This window comes from Rosa rugosa, chromosome 3, assembly GCF_958449725.1.
Source record: "Rosa rugosa chromosome 3, drRosRugo1.1, whole genome shotgun sequence".
NCBI classification, from domain to species: Eukaryota; Viridiplantae; Streptophyta; class Magnoliopsida; order Rosales; family Rosaceae; genus Rosa; species Rosa rugosa.
This window is the reverse complement of record NC_084822.1, coordinates 12456005-12468707: the sequence shown is the minus strand read 5'-3', so window position 1 is coordinate 12468707 and position 12703 is coordinate 12456005. Positions and strand designations below refer to the sequence as shown.

Genomic DNA, 12703 nt, shown 5'->3' with positions numbered 1-12703 from the left:
AAGAATTTAGGTGATATATGCTTGGTATTGTCGCCCTTGATGAAACCTAATTTCATTTGCTCAATACAAGCTGCATTATCTTCATAAATGCATGTAGGCTCATTTGTGGTAAACTTCAAACCACAAGTTCCTCGAATGTGTCTAATTATAGACCTTAACCATATGCATTCACGCACAGCTTCATATAGAGCAATAATCTCTGCATGATTTGAGGAAGTAGCAACAAGGGTCTGTTTTGTAGATCTCCAAGATATTGCCGTGCTTCCCATGGTAAAGACATAACCTGTTTGGGAGCGACCTTTATGAGGGTCAGAGAGATACCATGCATCAGCAAATCCCATCAAAACATCATTATCATTTTGATGGAGGGGAGGAGGAGAACGTCGGTCACCATGGATGGTGTTGCCGGCGTCTGTATTACGGAAGGTGGCTTTTTGTCTCATGGGGTCTGATCCCAATCTTCCGTCTTTTCTTTTCTCTCTGTAGGGGTAAAACAAGCCCATATCAATCGTACCTTTCAAGTATCGAAAGATTGTCTTTATGCCAATCCAATGGCGGCGTGTTGGCGCAGAACTATGTCGAGCTAACAAGTTTACTGCAAATGAGATATCCGGTCTTGTGCATTGAGCTAAATACAATAATGCGCCTATCGCACTTAGATAGGGTACTTCAGCCTCTAATAATTCTTCGTCCTCATCCCTTGGACGAAACGGATCTTTTGTGGGCTCAAGACTACGGCCGATCATGGGAGTACTTACAGGCTTTGTTTTATCTTCATTAAAGCGCCTTAGTAATTTTTGAGTATATGCTGACTGATGGATCATAATCCCATCACTACGGTGCTCGAGTTCTATTCCGAGGCAAAACCGTGTTTTCCCAAGATCTTTCATCTCAAATTCGGATTCCAAATATTTAGCAGTTTCCTTTAACTCGTCTAGAGTTCCAATTAGGTTCATGTCATCGAAATAAACTGCTACAATTGCAAATCCGGAACTTGTTCTTTTAATGAACACGCAAGGGCATATTTCATTGTTAACATATCCCTTCCCAATCAAGTAGTCACTTAGACGGTTATACCACATCCGTCCGGATTGTTTCAATCCATATAGTGAGCGTCTTAATCTTATTGAAAACGCACTCCGTGGTTTAGAGCCACTTGATTTGGGTAATTGAAGTCCATCTGGAACCTTCATATATATCTCTGAATCTAGATCCCCATAGAGATATGCTGTAACCACATCCATAAGCTGCATGTCAAGTTTTTCGGAAACTACCGAACTGACAAGGTAGCGGAACGTTATAACGTCTATTACGGGAGAATATGTCTCCTCGTAGTCGATTCCAGGGCGTTGTGAGAAACCTTGCGCCACAAGGCGGGCTTTGTATCTAACAACCTCATTTTTCTCATTACGCTTTCTAACAAAGACCCATTTATGGCCAACAGGTTTTATATTTGGTGGTGTCAGCGTTATAGACCCAAATACCTGTCTCTTTGTTAGTGAATCCAATTCATTCTGGATCGCATCTTTCCATTTAGACCAATCTGCTCTTCGTTGACATTCTTCAACGGAGCGAGGTTCGATATCATCGTATTCTATAATTCCTTTTGCAATATGATATGCAAATGCATCATCAATAGTCATAGAATTTCTATCCATCATCACATGTATACTAGTGTAATTCATGGAGATCTCTCTATTCTCTGGATTTGGTTCTGTCATTGGAGCGTCCCCCAATGATGTCTCTTGGACATAACCATAATCCGGAATATTCTCATGAGATGGATTATTTGTATCGATGATTAATGGATTATTTTGTGCCAAACTCGCTTTCTTCCTTGGGCGAGAATCCATCGAACCTATGGGCCTCCCGCGCTTCCTGGCAGGAGCCGTGGGCCTAGCTAATGTGTCACCCATAGAGGGGACGTTGGCGCCATTCTCATGTACTCTTGAGATGGCATTATGTCTTTTAGGGACATCAATCCTTGCAGGTACATTTGCAGCAGGTATGTGTGATCTCGTCACTTTAGCGATATCAGAAAACGCATCAGGCATCGATTCTGCTACGTTCTGAAGATCGAGAATTCTTCGCACTTCTATTTCAGACTGTGCGGTTCGGGGATCAAGATGAGACAAAGTGGGGACAAACCACGACAATTCCTGTCCTTTTTGTTGAACATTAGTGTTCATGTCTCCCCCTAACGACGGGAAGACTGTCTCATCAAAGTGACAATCCGCAAATCTAGCGGTAAATAGATCACCTGTCAAGGGTTCTATGTAGCGGATAATGGTTGGAGAGTCATAGCCAACATAAAGGCCTAATCGTCTTTGAGGACCCATTTTAGTGCGCTGTGGCGGCGCAATTGGCACATAGACTGCACACCCAAATATGCGTAAGTGTGAGACATTTGGCTCATACCCAGTTACCATCTGGGACGCAGAAAAGGGTTGTGTGGCAGTGGGCCTTAGACCAATAAGCACAGCTGCGTGCAATATTGCATAACCCCAAGCAGAAATAGGGAGATTGGTACGCATAACCAATGCCCTAGCAACCATTTGAAGTCTTTTAATGGCAGCTTCTGCGAGACCATTTTGGGTATGTACATGAGGGACAGGGTGTTCAACCTCGATCCCAATGGACATGCAATAATCATCAAAAGTCTTTGATGTAAACTCCCCAGCATTGTCAAGACGAATTGACTTAATAGGATGATCAGGGTGGTGAGCCCTTAACTTAATGATTTGTGCTAGGAGTTTAGCAAATGCAGCATTTCTTGTGGATAAAAGCATGACATGTGACCAACGTGTCGATGCATCAACCAACACCATAAAATATCTAAATGGTCCGCAAGTTGGATGGATAGGTCCACAAATATCACCTTGTATTCTTTGCAAGAATGGTATATTTTCTTTAGTGTCCTTTGCATATGATGGTCTCGATCCTACTTTTGCTAAAGAGCAAGCTTTGCAAAACGAATGATATGCTTGAGAAGTAATTCTTTGAACCTCTCTTTGGTTCGTACTTCTTTTCGTTTTGAAGAATGGATGTCCATGTGAAGTTTTTAATATACGGATCATCATATCACGACCTGGATGTCCCAAACGGTCGTGCCAAAGCTTGTATGTGTCTGAATCCCATAAATTTTCATTCATGACATGGTTGGATTCAATGACTCTAATAGTGGTTGCGTACAATCCACTAGAGCGACACATAAGTTTCTCTAATATTCGTGTATTTCCGTAGTTATTAGAGGTGATGCAAAGGAACTCTTGTCCATTCTCACAATGTGTTTTCACATGAAAATCATTGGCTCTTATATCTTTAAAACTCAATAGGGTTCTTCTAGCCCTTGGTGCATATAGAGCTTCGGCGACATTAATATTTGTGCCATTTGGCAATAGAAATTGAGCTGGTCCTTGACCATGAATCAATTGAGATGGTCCTGCCATCGTAGTTACTGAAGATTGACAGGGCGTCATCCATAAGAATAATTGCCTATGTCGTAATATAGTATGTGTGGTGCCACTATCAAGAAGGCATTCCAATTCTCCCGAAAACATACTGAAAAAAAATAAAGTTCGGAATATTAACACATGTCCATGACATTGAATGATAATGCGATACTTTATTAATAAGGAAAAAAAAAAACCAATGATTACATCAAAGTTTCCAAAGTCTATTCCAAAATAAAATCAAACTTATACAAATTGTAATTGCTCAATCCGTTTGGTAATTCCAATGAAATATGACCAGGGAAGTAGAGAGATGTTGGTGGAGCGAGGCTCGCTTAAGTACCCCGATCTCAATTACTTTCCTAGACATCATACTTCATTAGGTACGCCACATGAGAAAGAGTCAATACAATTGTCATTTATTGACTAAGGCACATTTGCCGTTTTATTGGAAAATAAAAAAGACTGTTCTAATCAAAGTCTGCGGCATCCTCGTGCTCTTCATTTACAGCTTTGAAGTCTTCTATGGTAAGATTGACATCTTCACCATTTTCTTCTTCAGCAAGGTTGGCTTCTTGCTCCCTTATTTCCCTGTACTCTTTGTAGCGTGCAGCTAGTTGAGTACTTGCCTGGCATTGCCTAAACCAATGCTCGATTGAACCACATCGATGACACATGTCATTGTGGTTGCCTCCCTTGATTTGAGGTGCAGGTGGTGCACGTTGTGGATATTCCCTAGGCGGGTTGTTACTGCTACTACCACGGCGTATGGTGCGACCTCCACGGCCCACAGTGTTACGGCCCATGGTTTTGTTATATCCACCTCTCCCACGTGTGTAGTTACCACCACGTGTGCCCGCACTATAGTTGCGGCTGTCTTCTTTGTTGGGGCGGTTATATGGACCCGTTCGTCCTTCATGTTCCCTGTTATTAGGGTACCGCTCCTTGCGCCCTTTCTTGGGTGCATTATAATTCGCCTCACGAACGCTTTTGGTTCCAACGGGTCTTGAATTATAATTCTTTACAAGGATGTTGTCGTGCTTCTCAGATACCGACAAAATATTGATGAGCTCATTGAACCTTGTAAGTCGTCCAGCATTAAATTCAGTGCGATGCTGCTTTGATACTATAATTGCTGAGACGGGGAAGGTGGAGAGAGTTTTCTCAATTAGCTCTTCTTCTGTGAGAGGTTTTCCACAGAACTTCAGCATGGCCTTTAGGCGAAGAGCTTCTGAATTGTATTCAGAAACAGACTTGAAGTCTGAGAAGCGTATATTGTTCCACTGAACCTTCAAGTCAGGGAGGAGGGAATCTTGGATATTACCAAAGCGCTCTTCTAGCGCTACCCATAGTTCCTTTGCATCTTTGATGGACATATACTCTAATCTGAGTGCTTTGTCCATATGGCGTCGCATCAAGATAATTGCTTGTGCATGCTTTATGGATGTTCGTTGGAACACAAGGCCCGCACTTGGTGCCTGTATGATGGGCAATATCCCTTTCGATGTGAGATGGTTCTCAACGTCGGTTTTCCAACTATGGTAATCCGAACCAGTTGAGTCAAGCATTTGAAAGTCGAGTCTAGGTTCATTCGACATCCTTGAAATAAGAAGAAAAGATATATTAGTTTCGGAGTTTAAACTTCCACGAAAAACTAAAATAATCAGATTTCCGAGCTATGCTACCAAGAAATCAATTTCCAAGAATATTTGGATTAGACCTAAACAATGATGTTTAATAGGGTCATAAATCGATGCTTGCGGACGCTCTTAGTCCGAATATTATGAACACTCTTAGTTCATTTGTCACGAACGCTCTTAGTTCGTTTAGGGTGAATTTCTATAATTCCGCTTTTTGATTGTAAGTTCCCGATAAAAAGAAAAAGAAAAAAAATGAATAAAAACTCAAAAACGAGAACTTTTAATAAGCAATACCTTGAAATAGTGTTGTCGGAAATGACCGAAAAGTTGCAGGAAAAGTGTCCCGAAAGTTGCCGGAAAAGTGTTCCGAAAGTCGCCGGAAAAGTGTTCCGAAAGTCGCCGGAAAGTTGTCGGAAACTGGCCCTGCAGATCTGTCGGCAGATCTGTCGGCAGCTGCTCGGCAGATGTCTCGGCAGCTGCTGCGCAGCTGCTCGGCAGCTTCTCGGCAGATGCTCGGCAGGGGCTCGGCAGGTGCTCGGCAGGTCTCGGCAGATCCTCTCGGCAGATGCTCGGCAGGTGCTCGGCAGGTCTCGGTAGATCCTCTCGGCAGGTGCTCGGCAGGTGCTCGGCAGGTCCTCTCGGCAGATGCTCGGCAGGTGCTCGGCAGGTCTCGGCAGGGCTTCTCGGCAGATCTCGGCAGGGCTTCTCGGCAGCTTCTGCGCAGCTGCTCGGCAGGTCTCGGCAGCAGTCTGGCAGAACTCGACAGCGGTCCGGCAGCGGTTCAAAACTTCCGGCAGCCGGTTCGGGCGGTTCTGAAACCGGTTCTGGGCTTCTTGGATCAAGGGCTTTGATATGTGCTAGGGTTTGGAGGTTTTTTGTAGGTTTGAAAAAATGGCTTTGATCGGATTATGAACTTCCTCTATTTTGTCAATTTCGATTCTAATTCTAGAGCAATTTCGTGCTGATAACGTGTTTGAGGACAAGCATAAATTGACAGAAATATGGAGAGAGTAATAATTCAGAGAGAATGGAGATTCAAGTGTGTTTATTCATCTCATACAAGGAGGTATTTATAGGAATACAATTGAGGTGTGAGATGCTTAAAGAATGATACAACTTTGATGACAGCTCCATTTCTAGCTTTACATTGTGGCATTGTGGCTGTGATGATGGAGATAACCATGCTTGTTCCTCTTTGGCATAAAGCTTATCATATAGGTCACTATACCTATCTTTACACTTAAGCACCTCTCTTTATACTCAAGTATATATCCTATACATGAAATAGACATATAAACTATGACAACAATAATCATATATACTACAACATTTGCTTAATTATCTTGTTATTATCCATCAGCAGTCTCACAGCTGCTGCTTCATCACATTGCCCACACATTGCCCAGATCAGCATACATATTGTATAACAATACATATGGAGCTGAGCATTCGGATTCAAGTCTCATTAATGCTTCAGCTGCAACTTTTGCCAACTCTGCATTGTTATGCAGTCTACAGGCACCTAACAATGCTCCCCACACAGGCTTATCTGCTTCAAATGGCATGCTATTGATCAAATCCATAGCCTCCTCAAGCTGTCCATGCCAACCAATTATGTCCACAAGGGATGCATAGTGTTCAATACGTGGCTCAATACCAAAGTCACTAATCATGGATTTAAATTACCTCCGCCCTTCTTCAGCTAATCCTGCATGAGCACACGCATTTAACACTGCAATAAATGTTATATAAGTAGGTCGCACCTTTAACCTCTTCATCAAAGCGAAAAGTTCTAAAGCCTCTGCAGCAAAACTATGAGATGCGTAGCATCCAATCATTGCATTCCACGAGATGACATTTTTCTCCCATTTCATCTCATCAAAAATTGTTTGCGCCTCCTCTATCGCACCACATCGTGAATACATAGTTATAAGGGCATTGTTTATTGGCAAATCTGCAATAAGTCATAACTGTCTTCGTGACAAGCTGATGAATCTGCGTGCCAAGATGCAGATCCACCAACCCAGTACCCACACTAAAGTGTGTCTATCAGGTTTCTCTCCTTTGAGTTGTATCTGAGCAAAGAGCTTAACTGCTCCTATGAAGTTCTCATTTTTCTCATATCCTGCTATCATGGAGTTCCAAGAGACAAGACTCTTGTGGCATCCTATCTAAAAAATCATGAGCCAGTTTTAAACGACCAACCTGGGCATACCCTAAGATCATTGAATTCCATGACAGTGTATCAGGATTTGGCATTTCCTGAAAGAGCTTGGACGCCTCTTCCATATCTGACATATGTACATAGCCACTGATCATGGTATTCCAAGAAAAGGTATCTCGTTCTATCATTTGGTCAAAAAGTTCCCTAGCAGAAACAACATTTCCTAGTTTCACATAGCACATAATCATGGAATTCCATGTTATGACATTTCTCTCAAACCTCCTACCGCCCCTCTTTCCCCTTATCATGACAAAATGGAATTCGATCAAAAATGTGACGAGCTTCTTCAACCCTTCCTCTCTGACCATAACCTCCACACCCTCACCCCTATCCCCACATTGAACAACAATCCTCGCAGCTTCATCCAGCTCGCCGTTTTGAGTAAGCCCCGACACAAGTGCACTAACAGAAGCTCCATCCCGCTGTGGCATTCTCTCGAAAAACTCAACTGCACTCACAACATCACCATTCTGCAAAAACCCAGTAACCATTGCATTCCAAGACACAACACTCCTCTCAGGCATAGACTCGAAAAGCCGCAATGCCTCCTCCATCCTCCCATTCTTGGCACACCCACTAATCATTGTGTTCCAAGAAACACAATCCCTCACTGGCATTTGATCAAACAAACTCCTCCCCTCCTCAATGTACCTAGCTCCTCCGGCACGAAATATATCCCGAGATCTTCAGATTCCATGACACAACATCTCTCTCAGGCATTTCGTCGAACAGGTTCCGGGCCTTGGCCATCTCCCTGCGTTTCACACACCCAGTGATCATTGAGTTCCACGTTACGATATTTCGGTGCTTCATCTTGTCAAACACTTCCCTAGCTTGAGCTATCCGATCAGTTCGAATCAAATGGGAGATGTTTTTGAAAACAAGTCTGGGTGTTTGGGCACAGTGGAACTGTTGGGTTTTGAAGTTGAGGCGAAGGAATGATTGGGCAAGAATCGGAATAGGAAACCAATTGGTGCATTGCCCAGAATCGCTCTCCTAATGACGAGGTTGGTCATTGAAACACCACCGTTGGTGTAGTTGTTAGTTTTCTTGCATGCCTAATGGTGCAGACTTGGATTATAACAAGACCAACACTTTATGGTACCCACCGGCCTAGTAAGCAAAACTCCGACCACCTGAATAGTAATGGTTCTTAAATGTGTATCTGAAGCTTGTTCCAAAATACAATGTGGGGTGACCGCAAATGCTCGAGAGTGATTTATCTAAATAAGTTCACGCCCATCAAAAAATTTATTAGCTACTTAGTTGTACACCTAGAGAGTGATTTATTATCGAATTAAGTCTGAATTCATATTCCGTCAGCGTCAAATTTTCATTATGAAAAACTTATGTGTTGCACATTTCCTATCCTAAATGCATCAACAAGTGCATGTCAACTTGGAATCTAATGAGTTATGTGTTTCATAGTTTGAATCAACAAGTTTTAGCCTTATTAGGTAAGCCGTGCATACATAAGCTTAAATCAATTCGAATTAATTTCTTGGCTGAAATTGTTTCAAAAATGGGCTGGAATGGCTTCTCAAGTTGATCAATGACTACTTAGATAATAATAAGGTTACTACTCTGCAAAAAAAAAAAATTAAAAATAAATAAAAATAAATTGCTCGAATTAGATAATGAAATTCACCCTACCTGTTACAATTCTACTGGTTTCAACACCGATATCCAAACTGTACCCATGTAATGCAATTATGCAAACCAGTCCAAAACAAAATGAGAACTAATACAGGCCATTTGAACACTACTACTATGTCTGATTGGCATCAACATTACTTATGGCTGATCAAAATAGAACCCTACAGTCCACAACCTAGATCACCATGTTAACAACTTCAAACTCACTTCCTACAAATGTGAACTACCAATCTCTTTTCACTCACAAGCTGAAACGTGCATACATCATGGAACTTGATTTGGTTGGCTTCTGCAAAAGCCTTCCAACCTGCAGAAAAGCAGAGTTTTCCATTCGACTCGACAATTTTCACTACCCATTCTTTCCCCTTTGAGTTTCTCAGGGAGACCTCACCCGGAGAAAGATACTCTGTAGAGAAGCTTTTCGGGATTGACTGCATTTTGAAGATAATATTTCATTTCACAATTTATAATATATGTTTGGTGTTACTTTTATGAGTAGGCCTAATGGTCAGTTTAAAGGAGCAGATAAAGAGGTTAAATTTCTTACCACATTGTGAGGTACATAAATGGTGCTTGTAAACTGGCGGACTTCAGATTCAAACAATTCAGCATATTCCTGAGCAGGGTTGTCATTGTATTCTTCTTCTTCTTCTTCTTCTTTGACCTCTTTATCAGCTTCACAACCAAAATAAAACATGAAAATGAGACACGATCATGAGTAACATGAGATCCAGTAGTGACATGTATATAGCAACATCTAAACCACAAGAGTACCTGAATTGGCTTTGCTACATTTTCTTGGTCTACCCCTAGGCCTTTTAGTACTCTTAGAAACTGTGGAGTTTTGATGTGCTTTTATGTTATGGAAATCCATTCTCTCACACCCATTCTTGTTGAAAATCTTTACGCTGAATCGCATTTTTCCATCGTAGATGAACACTAAGAATTCTTTGTCACCCAAGGAGTTATCTCTCAAGAACTCCTGCCACCCATCCTTCAAATACACATCTCTTCCTGATTTCCTCACTATCACACTCCATGAACACTCTGAAGATCGCTCCAATTTCAGTGTTGCCCTTTCAGACAGATCTTTTGCAATGTACTTCAGGGTGAATTTAGGTGGGATTCTCTTCCAGATTTATGCAACAACAACAAAAAGAGAGACTAAAAGTTCAAGACTATACAAGTGATGACGAACTTAAAAGATGCTTGTAACAGTAAGAACCTAAAAACAACAACATTCAAGAGATTATATACTGGGATATATCAATATATAGCAGTAGTTAAAACGAGTTACCAGATGTTCAGTTGTGAGACGAGGATGAATAAGCTGGAAGAAGGTAGGCCTCTTCTTCTCAGTAACTTTCCTGAGTATTTTCCTCCCCATTTTTTCTGCTATGTCAAAGTGAACTCAATATTGCTTTGACAACGTAAAAAATGGGCATAAAGAAAGGTAATGATTACAGACGACAAGGTTATACAGTAGTTTTTACTTTTACCCAAAAACAATGAAAATATCTAGAATATAGCAGGCTAGCAGCATACTACTATCATCAGGGTAAGTTACACATCACATCACATCCCATCCCTGTAATTAGAGATAACAATGGGGAGGGTAGGGTAAGGGGATTAAATTACCATTCCCATACCCGACTTCATTCTCCATCCCCTTACTCTCCCCAATCCCTGAAATAAGATATCGGAGATTCCCCGTCCCCGTCCCTATTAGGGATTAAGTTCCCGTACCCGCCCCAATCCCCGTTAACAATATATTTTTTTTTTTTTGATCAAGAAGAAACTTCATTAATAATGAACTGGTTACAATGAGTTTTGGGCAACATCTCTTACACAGAAATGGCTACTGGACTTCACACTAGAACTCCAAAATGACTGACTGACAGAAAAAACCTCGACTCAACTACAGACTTAAAACTTGCACAACAACTAAAAGGCAAAGACAACATGTGCTGGAGCAGTGAATCCCAGACTCACAACTTTGTCAACACTAACCGGCCACCCAGAGTCCTCCTGACCTGCCTTTGATCGACCAAGTCTACACTCGTTGTGACTTCGAACCCGACCAAAAGAAATGGTGGACCATCAGACCTGAGACTAAACTAAACCCAACACCATTGCCACCTTAATGTCAACACCGGCAATCCAAAAATGCTCCAAATCGCCATCACCTCCGAACCGAAACCAGAAAGGAGCGACCCACTAGAAGGCCAAGGATGATTGTCTATGCTAGTATGACACAGCCAGACATTTTCGCCACCGCTACTGACCCAACTCCAGAACCGGAACGACCCTCTAGACCGCCGAAGAGAAGATTGTCTATGCCAATAATTGCAGTGCACCGACCCAACAACTAAAACTTATTACCGAAAAAAAAAAAAAAAAACCAAGCCCTAAAAACTAGTAATAACCCAACACACATAACCCAGCATCAGCATGCCTCGATCCCGCAAGGTGTAGCCACGACAACCCACCACCGACAGCCAACCCACCACCTCTCCATCCTTCCGTTCTCCCAACACGCCAGCAGACAACACCGCTGCCCCTAGCCACTCCCCTCGACAAGACGGCTCTAAGAAGAAGAGACCAAATCAGAACACTCCGATCAGATCGGATCCCCTCAGAACCCTCCGTCACACCACCAGCCGAAGCCGCCTTCTTCTGTTCACCTCCCGCTCCTGGGGAGAACGACCCCAGCTCCACCCACAAGCCGCTGAGCCCACAATGGACTTCCCTGACCAGCCACACCCACCGGTCAACAAACTGTCGCCACCACCACCCAACAACTCCATCAAAAGATTTGGACAGCGATCCCATCACCACAACACCTTCGTACCGACTAAGAAAACTCCGGGAAGACACCCTCTTGGACACAAGGTCCTCTGTAACTTTTATTAAATCAAAGAGAAAACCGTAAACAAACGAGAAAAGAAACAAGGAACCGGGACATAGCTAGCCCTAAGGAGGAGGCCTCCCCCAACCCTCAAGCCTTCGATCTAGATCCGGAAGGATCAAGATCTGAGCAAGAGTGGAAGGGGGGAGGGGGAATTGGTTTCAGATCGGTTTTCTCTCTTTTTAGGGTTTTGGTATCTGCCTATTATTCTCGTTTTGGATAGATTTCAAGTTCCGTTAACAATATTACTAATTTATTATATAAAAATTTATACAAATAATTATATATTGTAAAATATGAAGTTAAAATCAAACATTAAAATAAAATAAATTTCTTATTTCAATCAAGAAAAATTGATATGTTGATATATATCTTTTATTAAAAGAATCTTCATTTTTTTGAACATATTTATTAACAAAATTTAAATATTGACAAAACATGAAGTTTACATAAATATTTATTTATAAATAATATAAAAAATATATATTTATTAAAAGAATCTTCATTTTTTGAACATATTTATTAATAGAATTTAAATATTGACAAAAGATGAAGTTTACATAAATATTTATTTATAACTAATATAATATATATATATATATATATATATATATATATATATATATATATATATTTCAGATAATTCTTATTGGGTGGGTATGGGGATGGGGATCAAAATATCATCCCCTCCCCGTACCCGATTTCAAAATTCGAATACTGGGGATCCCCATTCCCATTACCCGATTTCCCCCAAATTTCTCCCCGTTAGGGTCGAATACCTGATGGGTACCCTACCCGATGGGGATTTTTGTCATCCCTACCT

The 12703-nt window shown here is 41.6% G+C and overlaps 1 protein-coding gene and 1 pseudogene across 1 annotated transcript; both read right to left on the bottom strand.

Annotated features, from left to right (window-relative positions):
• Nucleotides 1-6003: 6003 nt before the first annotated feature.
• On the bottom strand, nucleotides 6004-8605 carry LOC133736487 (pentatricopeptide repeat-containing protein At1g62260, mitochondrial-like; annotated as a pseudogene).
• A 318-nt stretch (nucleotides 8606-8923) lies between these two features.
• LOC133736491 (B3 domain-containing protein Os01g0723500-like) lies at nucleotides 8924-10379 on the bottom strand. Its single transcript, XM_062164001.1, has 4 exons — nucleotides 10270-10379; nucleotides 9747-10101; nucleotides 9520-9647; nucleotides 8924-9403 (listed from the first exon to the last, which is right to left on the bottom strand). The coding sequence occupies exons 1-4, from the start codon at nucleotides 10357-10359 to the stop codon at nucleotides 9176-9178; spliced, it is 801 nt and encodes a 266-aa protein (XP_062019985.1). The 5' UTR covers nucleotides 10360-10379; the 3' UTR covers nucleotides 8924-9175.
• Between the last annotated feature and the right edge of the window lie 2324 nt (nucleotides 10380-12703).

Coding starts and splice junctions, on each gene's coding strand:
- LOC133736491 (XM_062164001.1), bottom strand. CDS start 10,359: ATGGGGAGGAAAATACTCAGGAAAGTTACTGAGAAGAAGAGGCCTACC. Junction 9,648..9,746: donor ATGTAGCAAAGCCAATTCAG/GTACTCTTGTGG, acceptor TTGGTTGTGAAG/CTGATAAAGAGGTCAAAGAA. Junction 9,404..9,519: donor TTTATGTACCTCACAATGTG/GTAAGAAATTTA, acceptor TTCAAAATGCAG/TCAATCCCGAAAAGCTTCTC.